Source organism: Capricornis sumatraensis, chromosome 5 (assembly GCF_032405125.1).
Source record: "Capricornis sumatraensis isolate serow.1 chromosome 5, serow.2, whole genome shotgun sequence".
NCBI lineage: Eukaryota > Metazoa > Chordata > Mammalia > Artiodactyla > Bovidae > Capricornis > Capricornis sumatraensis.
In genome coordinates this window covers 27370950-27385691 of record NC_091073.1, presented here as the reverse complement: position 1 = coordinate 27385691, position 14742 = coordinate 27370950, and the positions used below count along the sequence as shown (strand labels likewise).

The 14742-nt window shown below is 36.4% G+C and overlaps 1 protein-coding gene across 6 annotated transcripts in view; it reads left to right on the top strand.

Moving 5' to 3' along the window:
- The window catches only part of DGKB (diacylglycerol kinase beta), a 799100-nt gene that overhangs the window by 584442 nt on the left and 199916 nt on the right, over positions 1 to 14742 (top strand). For all 6 annotated transcript variants that reach the window (XM_068972349.1, XM_068972347.1, XM_068972346.1 and 3 more), the window contains one exon: positions 6807 to 7002. In XM_068972349.1, the coding sequence (XP_068828450.1) occupies positions 6807 to 7002 (196 nt within the window). The remainder of the gene's footprint in view (positions 1 to 6806; positions 7003 to 14742) is intronic.

The following is a 14742-nucleotide window of genomic DNA, read 5'->3' as shown; positions in this document are numbered from 1 at the left end:
GTTTACTGTGATCCACACAAAGGCTTTGGCATTGTCAATAAAGTAGAAATAGATGTTTTTCTGGAACTCTCTTGCTTTTTCCATGATCCAGCGGATGTTATGTTGGCAATTTGATCTCTGGTTCCTCTGCCTTTTCTAAATCCAGCTTGAACATTTGGAAGTTCATGGTTCACATATTGCTGAAGCCTCACTTGGAGAATTTTGAGCATTACTTTACTAGCGTGTGAGATGAGTGCAATTGTGTGGTAGTTTGAGCATTCTTTGGCATTGCCTTTCTTTGGGATTGGAATGAAAACTGACCTTTTCCAGTCCTGTGGCCACTGCTCAGTTTTCCAAATGTGCTGGCATATTGAGTGTAGTACTTTCACAGCATCATCTTTCAGGATTTGAAATAGCTCAACTGGAATTCCATCACCTCCACTAGCTTTGTTCGTAGTGATACTTTCTAAGGCCCACTTGACTTCACATTCCAAGATGTCTGGCTCTAGATGAGTGATCACACCATCATGATTATGTTCGTCGTGAAGATCCTTTTTGTACAGTTCTTCTGTGTATTCTTGCCATCTCCTCTTAATATCTTCTGCTTCTGTTAGGTCCATACCATTTCTGTCCTTTATCGAGCCCATCTTTGCATGAAATGTTCTCTTGATATCTCCAATTTTCTTGAAGAGATCTCTAGTCTTTCCCATTCTGTTGTTTTCCTTTATTTCTTTGCATTGATCACTGAAGAAGGCTTTCTTATCTCTTCTTGCTATTCTTTGGAACTCTGCATTCAGATGCTTATATCTTTCCTTTTCTCCTCGGCTTTTTGCTTCTCTTCTTTTCACAATTATTTGTAAGATTTCCCCAGACAGCCATTTTGCTTTTTTGCATTTCTTCCCATGGGGATGGTCTTGATCCCTGTCTCCTGTACAATGTCACGAACCTCATTCCATAGTTCATCAGGCACTCTATCTATCAGATCTAGGCCCTTAGATCTATTTCTCACTTCCACTGTATAATCATAAGGGATTTGATTGAGGTCATACCTTAATGATCTTCCTGTTTTCCCTGCTTTCTTCAATTTAAGTCTGAATTTGGTAATAAGGAGTTCATGATCTGAGCCGCAGTCAGCTCCTGGTCTTGTTTTTGTTGACTGTATAGAGCTTCTCCATCTTTGGCTGCAGAGAATATAATCAGTCTGATTTCGGTGTTGACCATCTGGTGATGTCCATGTGTAGAGTCTTCTCTTGTGTTGTTGGAAGTGGGTGTTTGCTATGACCAGTGCATTATAGTGACAAAACGCTGTTAGTCTTTGCCCAGCTTCATTCTGTATTCCAAGGCTAAATTTGCATGTTACTCCAGGTATTTTTTGACTTCCTACTTCCTCAGCCATGCCTGCAGGGCAACCCAAGACGGGCAGGTCATGGTAGAGAGGTCTGACAGAATGTGGTCCACTGGAGAAGGGAATGGCAAACCACTTCAGTGTTCTTGCCTTGAGAACCCCATGAACAGTATGAAAAGGGAAAATGATGGGATACTGAAAGAGGTACTCCCCAGGTCAGTAGGTCCCCAATATGCTACTGGAGGTCAGTGGAGAAATAAATCCAGAAAGAATGAAGGGATGGAGCCAAAGCAAAAACAATACCCAGCTATGGATGTGACTGGTGATAGAAGTAAGGTCCGATGCTGTAAAGAGCAATTTTGCATAGGAACCTAGAACGTCAGGTCCATGAATCAAGGTAAATTGGAAGTGGTCAAACAGGAGATGGCAAGAGTGAACTTCGACATTCTAGGAATCAGCAAACTAAAATGGACTGGAATGGGTAAATTTAACTCAGATGGCCATTATATCTACTACTGTGGGCAGGAATCCCTCAGAAGAAATGGAGTAGCCATCATGGTCAACAAAAGAGGCTGAAATGCAGTAGTTGGATGCAATCTCAAAAATGGCAGAATGATCTCTGTTCGTTTCCAAGGCAAACCATTCAATATCACAGTAATCCAAGTCTATGCCCCAACCAGTAACGCTGAAGAAGCTGAAGTTGAATGGTTTTATGAAGACCTACAAGACCTTTTAGAACTAACACCCAAAAAAGGTATCCTTTTCATTATAGGGGACTGAATTATGAGGCATAGTTGACGTATGTAAAACTATACATATTTAACATAGACAACTTGATGAGTTCGGAGAAAAGAAATGCCATGGAATTATCACAATCAAAGCCATTGACATCTCATCACCTCCAAAAGTATCTCCTTGCCCTCTTTCTACATGCGTGCACATGTGTGTGTATGTGTGTGTACACATGTGTGACAAGAACAGTCCAAAGATCTTCCCTCGCTTCTAAAGTTACACAGGTGTTCTGTTTTTTTATTTTTTTGGCAATGCAGTTCTAGATGCAAAAATGAAGGGAAACAGTAAGATGTGGATCTCAACGAAGATGATCATAGGAAACAAAAATTGAATTAATTAAGTCCAAAACAAACAAACAAAAAAATATCTCCTTATTTCAGGAAAAAATAAGAAATGTGGTGGAGGGGTCAGACAGTGTTACCATTTCATTAAGTTAAATATATTTTATATTTTCTTACTGAGGCAGGTAAGGAAGAAATGAGACAAGTAAAAGTTAAGGTGAAATTTCTATATTTACCAGAAGTTATTTTTAATAGCTTTTAGTGAGAAATTTAATATCCCAACTATAATTTCTGGGAATCTCCTAAAAAGAGAAACATGCAAAATTAAAGTGTTTTTTTTTTTACTAATACTTATGGCTAGTGCTTGCCACTCCAGTACTCTTGCCTGGAAAATCCCATGGACGGAGGAGCCTGGTAGGCTGCAGTCCATGGGATCGCAAAGAGTTGGACACGACTGAGCGACTTCACTTTCACTTTTCACTTTCATGCATTGGAGAAGGAAATGGCAACCCACTCCAGTGTTCTTGCCTGGAGAATCTCAGGGACGGGGGAGCCTGGTGGGCTGCCGTCTATGGGGCCGCACAGAGTCGGACACGACTGAAGCAACTTAGCAGCAGCAGTGGCAGTGCTTGATTCTTGAACCCAAAGAACTATTGCTATGCTCAACATGTTCAGCAGCTGTGTATGTGCATACATGGCACCAGTTTTAAGTGTTCCTGTTTTCCAGGTATGCAGGTATGCTTCCATCTTCCTCTCCTTTGCCTGCTGTCTCCCACTCCACTGTAAAAAAAACTATGCTATTATCTGTAATCAGCACTTTTATCACCATCACCAGATTACCGGCTAATACTAAAATTACCTAAAAGGCATTCTGAGTCCCTATATTACAGTGTGTTTTGTGGATAATACTTTTAAAATGCATTTCAAAAAACACGGAGCTTAATCACTGGTGAAATACAGAGTACAAAGCCTTCAAATATCAGAAGTCCCGTTGAGCCACTTTTGTGTACGTGTCTGTTTTAACTTGCAGGTTTGCTGCTGTAGTTTTCTGTAAAACATAATTCATACTAGGAATTACCTATAACTTTGCAGAAACTCTTTTAAAAATCAGGTTTATTTAAGTCATTTTACATCATGCCATTTTAAACAATGAACAAAGCAATGTTTTATGTTTTATTAAGTAAAATTATGAATAATTTTATCTTACCTAGGCATAGAATTAAACTCACTATGAAAAAATATTTACAGTTTATCATCAATCATATCTCATCAGATTTATTATGCACACTTATTGCTCTTCAAAGTTCTTCACATGTTTTGAATGCTCGTTAACTGGATCTCAAACACTAAAATCACATATAAAAATTTTTCTTTAATACTTCTATGTAGTATGGCGCATGGTATATTTATAACCTAGGATTAAAATATATTTGAAGAAAAATGTAAACCATTTTCTTGTCTTTTTGGTAAATTTGTCTCTAGAATAAGATCTTCCATTTCAAAACTGAAATGAGTGGACAGTGGCCTGACAACCTTGCACTCTGCAAATGGCTCCCAGAGCACTGTATGTTAATGAACTTTCTTCAACATAATAAAAATATTCAGGATTTATTGACTCACTGAGGCTGTTGGCTTTTAAATTCTTTTCCTCTGTAGCTACCTTTTTAAAAATCATAAATCTTCCAAGCAGATGAAAATATTATCTGACACAGTATTATAACGTTTATATTTCATAGCCTTCACTTTAGCTTTTATTTCCATGCACTCAAGTGGTATGCCACAACTCCTGGTCTCCATCAGAACCAGCTCTGGAAATTTCCAGACTAATCAACACAGTGTTAAAGCCAACAGAGGAAGATAGCCTGCAGTCAAGAACTAGTAGAAACAAATTATTAATAAATAGGCATTTATGTAAGAACATTGTCCACCTTTCATAGGAACCTCAGTGTTCTTCATTGGTCCTTCTTCTTTGGGATTTCTTAAGGATTTTTTTCGACTTTTCAGAGAGCTGCTTACTATTTCCTTAAACCTACATGTGACAAGAGAGTGAAAACATGAATAATAGTATACACTGATGTTTTTAAGTTGTCACATGTGATTCCCTGAGTTCAATTAAAAGCAAACAAAAAAACCTATTTGCAACATGCTCTCCTTTTCTGCAGATGAACAAAGGAATACTCCTTCACTAATTCTGAAAGTAACTTGTCACAGTGGGGTTCAGAGGCCTAGTCAAATAATTGTCTTAGTGTACTACCTGCTGTGTTCAATATTGAGTGAAAATGGAAGCCAGGCCCCAACTCCAGCTTATTTCACAATTCTTCTGTTATTTAAATGATTTTAGTCAGTTTGGGGGAAGCCAGACCTTTATAAATTAACAGCAGGGAAATACCAAAGGTGTCAGATTGCATATTTATCATCTTTTTCGTGTAATACTTAAATATGTATTAAGAAGTGACTGACATAAATTAGGCAGATTTCAGAAGCCACAGGCCGTGGCTTGTAGAGGACCCCCTTCTGCTTGACATTTCATCCTTGTCAAAGATCAAATTATTTTAATTTAGGCTGCAAATTATAAGGAATGAAGACTTCTTTGTGGGAATTCCCTGTGGTAATCTGACTTTTGTTGTTACTGCTGCTTGTCAGTGTGCAAAAGATATAATATGCATGCAAATAAGGTTAAAAAATATGTACTATCTAATTATCCAGCCAGTACATTCCACTTGAAGACAGTGGGAGGCCTGACACACAGTATGTGTTTGATTCATTGAGGCCTGCAGGGTATTTACACAAGATTACTTTTAATTATGAAATTAATATCTGTTTATCTAGAATATATAGCAGTAAGTGAGTATACACATGAGCAGAATTTTTTAGTAAAAAGAAATTGTCTTAATTTAATATATGAAAAGAAGGGGGAAAAATCAGTTGTTTCTGAGGCAGAAAAGAAAGGCATCACCCAGATCTTGGTTTCACCCTTGTTGAAACAAATTGACTGAAAACTTGGCACCTTCTCTAGAATTTGTTTCTAGCTCCTCCAAGTAGGCTCAAGATGTGTTGCTTTATTTCACAGTTTTTATATCTTAGTGAACTAGATACAGTGTTAGATTCAGTATGATTAGGAAAATGTGGGAGAAGAGATGTTTGTAGTTTTTTTCTTTTACAATTAATTTTTTTTTGTTTTTATAATTTTGGTGGCAGATTGTCTCTTCTAAGTTCAAAAATCAATGGTTACTATTCGAAAGAAAATGATGAAATTATGTCCACATTTTTTTTCTGTAATAAAAACACAGCAAATAAACAATCCCACTGAAGCTATACTTTAATATGTGAAGTTCATATTCCAAACAATATTTACTTGTAAAACATAGGGTTACTTACTGGTAAAGCAAGTTAATCTGCTCATATTAACTTCTAACTAAAAATGGCAGAGGAATATCTGGGATATATTTATAAACTACTCTAATGATCATTTTAGAAAACCCAAAGCAAATGAATAAATAATAAGACTTTAAAAATACAGTATGGCCTTGTCACTTTCCACCCATTTCCATCAGTGGAAATGTATAGAAAATTTGAAAAAGTAAACAGTGACCATTCTGAATAAGTATCTGGTAGAATGTTTCCTATTTTGCACCGTCAGAAGGGTGAAGGATGTCTTATTACCCAGCAAACAAAAAATCTGGCTGGACTAACTGATTTCATTTTTCAGTCTTTTGTTCCAGCAGTTCCTAGTAATGACAGGGTGGGAATTCCTTTTACTGCTGCTGATCTTGGCATTTCCTTTGCTCAGCCTCTCTTCTCCTCCATACTCATCTAAATAGCTGTGCATCTCTCTGCCTTTGACACTGTGCTTGGAACTTAATCTAGTCCAGGAAAATATCCTTGGCCACTTGAGTGTAATTCATATCTCTTTGAATTACCTTCTCTTTTTGGAAATCTTTAAGCCACTTCTTTCGCTGCTCCCCAAAAATGAGACCCTGAATTATGAATTCTGTTTCTTCATTTTCCCCCAATAATATCTTGCAGTGTGTTCTAAATAGGAAGCAGTCATTACAATTTTGGTGTGAAATGTGACCAAACTTAACAGAGTCAACCTCTTTGTAACACAATGGAAATCTGCAGCTCATTATATATGCAGACACTAAAGTGTGCCTTCCAAAGGTGTTCGTTCTGTAAGCAAAGATACATCAATGACTTACTTTGATCATTTTTAAAGACTATTCATGATACCTGGTAAATGTTATTGACTGCTTTATCTTTTATATTGACCTTTAGGGTAACCATTTAAGTGTTCTTAAAGGATTAATTTAGAAAGAATAAGATTATAGATTTAAAAATTCTTACCAAATGATGAGAAAATGCAAAAGATGAAATCATATTGTTTCTGTTCTTTTCATCTTTCTGATCAGTGTGATGGAGTACAGATTGATTTAATAAACATCTCTCTGGAAGGAATTGCTATTTTGAATATACCAAGCATGCATGGAGGGTCCAATCTTTGGGGAGAGTCTAAGAAAAGACGAAGCCATCGCCGAATAGAGAAAAAAGGGTCTGACAAAAGGACCACGCTCATAGATGCCAAAGAGTTGAAGTTTGCAAGTCAAGGTAAGTTTTTTAACATTTAATTGTTAAGTGGCTTAATAATCAGCTCTTGAAGGCTACTCTAAAATGAAAGCGTTTTCCATTTTCCTATAGTGTGTATATTTATGTGGTTATATTTTTAATGATATTAGATATACAAGTGAAATTGTTATATCATAATAGATTCTAAAAGTCATGTATAAACTGGCTATATTTTCATGGACTTTTTCTCCTTTATTCTCCTTTTCTGGATATAGTTCTTTACACAGGAAGTTAAAATGTGTGTGAGTTTTTAGTAGATTATAATATAGGATTATTATACATTAAATTCTAGAATGTGATCATCTTGGTTAAGATGTTTGAGTTGCTATAAACATGGCCTAGATTAACACTTTTCCTGAGGTGTGTTGAAGGTTTTATTCTTAGCTTTCTTACGTGAAGCTGTTGTCATAAACATCATATATAATGGCATGTTTAAATATCCCATGGTCAGTTTTGATTATCTGCCTCTATTTTTCCAGAAATTTAGTAAAACTTGGAATGTCTGGAAAACGAAAGGTAAAGAGCTAACAAAATTGGGTGCCATAGTGATGGATTAATTTTCAGTTCCACGGAAATAGACTTCACATTGGGACATGGCAGTGAATTCTTGATGATAGATTTTACACAGACACCAAATTGGTGGTATTCTAATAATTGATCATGTCCCAGTTTATGTGTAGTATCCATACTATTTTTTAGCCTTCTAGAATCTACCTAAAACCACAGATGGCATTCAGATGGCCAAGAAAACATATTGGCCCAGCCGTGTGTAGCAAAGACAAAATGGGAAGTGGTTACAAACTTATGGGATAAATAAAGTAAATAAAAATTTGTTTTTTTAATAAATAAAGTGTGAGCGTGGTTGATTGCGGGGGTCCAGCCCTGGTGGATCCAGGGAATTCAAAGCGGGGACAGATTCAGTGTCTAGGAAAGGACTATTTAATTAGAAAAGAGAGATTAGGAAAGAATAGTGTAGTAGGAAAATTAGTGGAGAAAAGAGACTGATATTCCTTGGTTTACACAGAAAGCTTATAAAGTCTTAAGACAAGAAACTTGCACCGTCTACGTTAGGCCACAGGTGCCCACTTGAATAGCAGAGGGTGCCCCACCTTGGGCTCTCTCTCGTGTGGGTCTAAGAAGCCCGGGCAAATAAGTAGACATGAAGAGCCTCCGCATTCCAAGGGATCAGCCTGAAAAGGAGAGGGAGGGATAGGGAGAAAGAGAGAGTGTCGACATGAGGGAGGCCAAGCTTGTGCAAAAACCCCATAACTTTATTTTTAAAAGGTGTTTATATACCCTAAGTTTTACATAATGGAAGATACAGAGTCAGGCAGGGGCAGCAGTCCTGACCCTTTCTGAATATCTTTTTGTATACAAAAGGTCTCAGGTGATTTACATTATCTCTGGCCAAGAGGCCAGTTAACACTTTATGGCTCTCTTCCTTAATGAATGTTAATCTCATTTCCCCTGAAGTGTTTTTCTTTAATCTGCATCACCCTCAAAGCACTAAAGTTACATCCCTATAGAACAATGGTGCAGTGGGTTATAACAAAGAAGGTACTTAACTCAAAGATCTATGTTGCTACTTTTTTTTTTTCTATATACCAACTATATCAACAAATAAAAGATATGAAAAATTGACAGCAAGTATTGGCTCAACAAATGAAACCCTTAATTAGTCCTATTCTAATGATTTTGACTCCTTGGAAGCCCCTACATTCCTAGGATGTTTTGAGCTTCCTGTGCCTCTCGCAGTTGGAAGGCCGCAAACAATCACATGTGCAGCTGTAAGAGTCCTGTAGGCAGGCTAGAAACCCATTAGAGGGGCTTTTGGATTGAAACAGTTTTATTATGCCCAGGAGACTTATTATCTAAAAGCTCTAAGTTAACTTTTTCCAGAAAAAGGTGGTGGGGGGACAGCCCCTGTTAATGTCAGAAGCGTAAGCGAAAAGCATAATGCAGTATGGCAGGCAGACTCTGGTTTTGGGGGTAGATGCTCGAGAAAATCCAGCAAGGCTCCCTTAAGGCCGGAGTTGCCTTTGCCTGTCGGACCCCTTAACCTCATGACCTTTGCCACGGGCGGGACTCCCCGTGCTATCTCCCCCGGCAGTTGATCAGCTTGATGCTGGTGGGAAATAGTTTCATGTTTTGGTGTCTTCAGGTATCTGATTCAAGTTTCAGTAGAGACTAATGTAATGTAGAATTTGGTGACCATGAAGGTGGAAAAAAACTGACAGATGAACCAATTAAGTATCCTCTTGAAAGTCTTTATTACAACCTGCCAATAACAGACAGTTTTTATGCCCATTAAATGTATTGGTGATCCTAAAAAGACAAATCTTGTAGAGTTGTGGAATTTAATGCACGAAAGTGTGTACCAAATTAACTAAGAAGCTTTATATTCAGAATTAATATAACTGCATGAAAACATGGAGAAAAATGGTTTTGGGAGAGATACATAGAAAAAATGAATCAATTTGTGCTATATGAATTTTAAAATGAGGGGAATTAGGTATAACTATTTATTTCTAGGAGTTGTTGACAATAATAATGTAGATTTCTAAAAAGATTCCTAAAAAACTTCTAAGTTAAAAATTAGTTCCAGAAACATACTAAGACCAAACCTAAAAATCTCTGCTTCTATCCCTAGGGAAACAATGAGAACATATAATAATATAGTCCACCGAGTTAAAAAAGTTTTATATATATATATGTGTGTGTGTGTGTGTGTGTGTGTATACAATATGTGTGTAATAATTTCTACATTTATTTTTTTCTGTTTTATCACTATATGTTAATACTTGGCATGTCCTTTGCATGTAGATATTTCAGGTGTGTATCTGAATTGATTCTCAATGCTCAGCTGCCGACTATGTTTACCCAATGAGATGTTAAAGTTTGTAAAATTCATGGCTGTGCTCCACCAGGATAAGTGTCTGTAAACTCACTATGGATCTAGCATCCTGGTGGCACTAGTGGTAATGAACCTGCCTACCAAAGCAGGGGACATAAGAGTCACGGATTGATCCCTGGGTCAGGAAAATCCTCTGGAGTAGGAATGGCAACCGACTCCAGTATTCTTGCCTGGAAAATCCATGGGTAGAGGAACCTGGTGGGCTACACTCCATGCGGTTGCAAAGAGTCAGACACAACTAAAGTGACTTAGCACACATGACCTCATTCATCCCCCTTGGTATGCTGAAGAATACACATTTGGAGTGAAGAACAGACAGATCAGCCAGAAGTATAGACTGTCAGTGCCTATAACTCTAGAAAAAGGTCTCTCTTCCCATCCTATCTTCTTGCTTTGTACTATGAAACTATTGGTTTCGAGTTTCCATAATCTTGGGAAAGAAAGAAGTGAGATCCTACAGAGTTTGTGACTTAAGGATACATTTTTCTCAGTACAAATGAGTGAAGTCTCTCAGTCGTGTCCAACTCTTTGCAACCCCGTGAACTGTAGCCTACCAGGCTCCTCCGTCAATGGGATTTTCCAGGCAAGAATACTGGAGTGGATTGCCATTTCCTTCTCCAGGAGATCTTCCTGACCCAGGGATTGAACCCAGGTCTTCCACATTGTAGGCAGACGCTTTACCATCTGAGCCACCAGGGAGTACAAAGAGGAGGAAAAACATCAGAGATCAGAGTTTTCAAAAGTTGTATTAGTACAAAAACATGCTTTATAATGGATTTGGCTAAACTGTTCTTCTCCTCTCTGTACCAACTGTGCTTGTAAGTTTGGGTTAGGTTTTACTTCAAGATCAGTATGCTTGCTCGGTCACTCAGTCATGTCCAGCTGTTCATGACTCCATGGACTGTAGCCCACCAGGCTCCTCTGTCTGTGGAATTTTCCATGCAAGAATACTGGAGCAGGTTAATGCTTAAAATTACCTTATCAGCTGAATATTTTTAAAAAGATTTCTATATTAACCAGTCTTTCCTTTTATTAATTTTATCAAGATTTTTTCATTTTGATATGTTTCACAACAGAATAGTTAAGAATATCTCAAAATGTTTCTAAGTTTTGATTTCACATTTATTCTATCAATTCTTAAATGTTATACTTAATTATCAAAAATGAAAGAAACTTACTACTTAAAATATCTGCATGTATCCCTCTTTGAAATGGTAATTGTTCCTATCATTTGATCTTGTTTTCAATTTCTTGATGCCAAAATAATAGTATTAAAGGTCAATCAGTATTTCAAATCTAACTGTATTTTCAAATTTACATAAAAGGACAGGTATTGTCTGTAGAATGAAATACAGAGAATATAATTCTAGTCCAACAAGTTTTCTTATTTAACCTAGGTTCAAATTAATAATTTCACTCTTAGAAAGATAGAATTAAATAAATTAAATGGGTTAATAATTTAAATTTCTTCTTTTTAAGATGCACTTCTTTAAATATTAACTAGCAACTTTCTGATATTGCTCTGTAAAAAGATTTAAAGTTTAAACTAAATTTTTGCTGTATTAAAATATAAGCTTGTTGCCATAAACTTTAGGAAGTTTTGGTGGTTGGGAGAGGGGGGAAGTATATCTAACTTGGTTCTTGAAATGAATAATTTTTATTCTTTAGTGGAAAGACTTAAATTAAGAAAAAAGTTTGCAAGTTTGTTTTAATTTTTTTAATGTCATAGATATAAGGTACAAGGTGAGGTTTGGAGCATGACATACTCATTTATACTTTGCCCTACATGATCTGTAACTCCTGCACAATTTATATGCTTGCAATCTTTGAAGACACTCAGAGTATCAGATCAGAGTCTCATCACGCAATAAATTCACTAGGAAACTTTATGGTTGATTTAATTTGAGTTGATCAAAATTATAAGTAATTAATTTGATTACATTATTGTTCTAGTAAAATATTCTAGAACAGTTGGATGCAATTTTGAAACTTTTTTGTACATTTATCTAATTCAGACATTTTCTTTGTGTGTTTGTCTTTTTGTTTTATTTTTGTTGTTGTTTGCTTTCTTTTACTTCTTTAGGAAATGTAAATGTGTGTATCATATATTGACAGCATGGTCTTTAAGCAAAATTGTGAAATCATCAAATTTGACGTTCAGTGCCCTTAGCCATAATAGTCTTTCCCATTTCTTTCAGTTGCTAAGTAAATATTTGTCTCTACTTCTTCTGCATTAAATCCAAGCATCAGAAAGATATCTAAAAAATTCCTTCACATTAGTATATAAATGACTGATTGCCCATGAATGTAGAGGTATTTGTAAAGAAGCAAAGCCTTTTAAAAGAAGCAAAGGCCTTCAGCTAAACCATTATTTTTCACACTGTGTTCCATTGAGCTATAACTGCAGTTCTTGTTTATAATTCATTTCTGTCATGTTTTGAAACAACAGAAAACCTATAACAAAACCCTATAAAGTGCATTCTATAGAAACAATTTGTCATATTGATGATTCTTAAATCATCAAATTGTGTTACTAGACAAAACAGCTTCCTTTCCTCCTCCTGTTCCGCCTCCTCTTCTTCCCACTGGCTGGATTGATCTGTAGATAGATGGAGAACATGATAGTTATTTCTTTCCACACACATGTTTGTAAACATATGTCTAAATGAGTAAATAGATAAATGTGACATTAATTGGAAAATTCTAGCTGTGCAATGGTCATTTTAATATATATCATTGTATATGTAATGAGGAAAATTGTACAAATGGGTACATTACCACCACAGTGTATGTGAATCACAACTAAAAGACCAGCAAGCTCAGGTACTTTTGCTTGGCACAAACAATAAACAGAGCTTAACAATCAAAGGAAATGAAAACAAGGTGGTGATAATAATGCTAATTAATACTTTTAATGAAAATGGAACTCACTTCTTAGAAAAGTTTTTGCGTTATAAGAAATTGCATTAGTTAACGGTCTCTGCCAAATAATAAGTTTGTACTATTTTGTATATTGGATGGAGTTTTAACAGAGATTTATGATACAAACATGCTCACTACTGCTGCTGTTGCTAAGTCACTTCAGTCGTGTCCGACTCTGTGCGACCCCATAGACGGCAGCCCACCAGGCTCCCCCGTCCCTGGGATTCTCCAGGCAAGAACACTGGAGTGGGTTGCCATTTCCTTCTCCAATGCAGGAAAGTGAAGAGTGAAAGTGAAGTTGCTCAGTTGTGTCCAACTCTTAGCGACCCCATGGACTGCAGCTCACTAGGCTCCTCTGTCCATGGGATTTTCCAGGCAAGAGTACTGGAGTGGGGTGCCATTGCCTTCTCCGAAACATGCTCACAAACATGCTCACAACTTCTGCTAAAGAGACAGTGATGAAACTGAAATAGTTTCAGATAATATGCAGAAATAAGACAAATTTGATTAATTGAAACTTTGAGTTAACATCTGAAGCATGCAGCAAGTAAATTTTATTGACAAAGTTGAAAAACTACTAAAAGGATACTTGTAAAAAGTATTTTTTAACAGCAAGGACCTCTCAAGTAATGTGAACAGTTTTCACATATTCTAATGGTTTTAAGCTTTGACGATACAAGTCTAACTATACCATTTTCCAGTAAGGAATGCAGAATGGTGCAAGACTGCCAAGTGAGAGGTACCAAGTTCATGTCATTTACAATTACTTATCTGTCTTGATCAGGATAGTCCCAATATCATACAACAACAACAAAAAAAAACTCCAGAAATCAATGAAAAATAGGCTGCCTATAACACTTCAGCTGCTCTCCTCATAACTCCATTATTCCCATAGAGTGACTATATCACAGGTGTTAGCAATTTGAACCTCTAAAATATATTTGCAGACATAAAGTTCTAATTTTCTCTTTAATTTATTGGTCTTAAAAATATTGCTTCATTAAAAAAAAAAAAAAAAGGTTGACTGCTATAAAAAGTTTGAAAACCAGTGAGCAAAAGTAATTACATTCAAGCCGTAGAATTTCAAACATTTGCCAAAAGCTAAGGGAGGTACTGTCAGGAGCAGCTGGACTTCCTGCTTGAAACCTCATTAACTAGGTGACTGTCTACCCCACATATGGATACAGATAGAAAAGTTTATTTTAAAAGCTAATTAACGTATGATATTGTCGATAAAATCTTCAATGTTTTCATTCCCATTTACCAATGCTAATTCTTTTCTTTGGGCCAAATTTCTCAGGGTAGCATACACTCCACTGAAGGAAAACTGAGCTGTACCCAGATGAATAGTTTAAAGTGTGATAGTTTTTAAATGTACAGTGGCTGCTGTTTTCTTTTTGGTAAGAGGTACTTTTTTCTTAATTTATAATTTTAAATAATTTCATTTTTGAAATAAGTTCATTTAATTAAAATAGTGCTGTGCTAAGTTGCTTCAGTAACATCCAACTCTTTGTGACCCTCTGGACTGTAACCTGCCAGTCTCTGTCCATGGGATTCTCCAGGCAAGAATACTGGAGTGGGTTGCCATGACTTCCTCCAGGGCATCTTCCCAGCCCAGGGACTGAACCCATGTCTTCTGCGGCTCCTGCATTAGAGGCGGATTCTTTACCACTGAGCCAAAACTAAAAAATAATAGAGGAAGTATATGGATATGGGAAAAACGGATGGTGGGACCAGAAAGACTAAAGTGTGGAAAACTCCATGAAGGCTAATATTACAGATTCCAGCACTTTGTTTTATTTGCATAGCCCCGATTTTGTATACTTAGTGTAAACCTTTTTTTAAAATTCTTCATTATCTTGTATGAAATTTACTATGTATAAGTT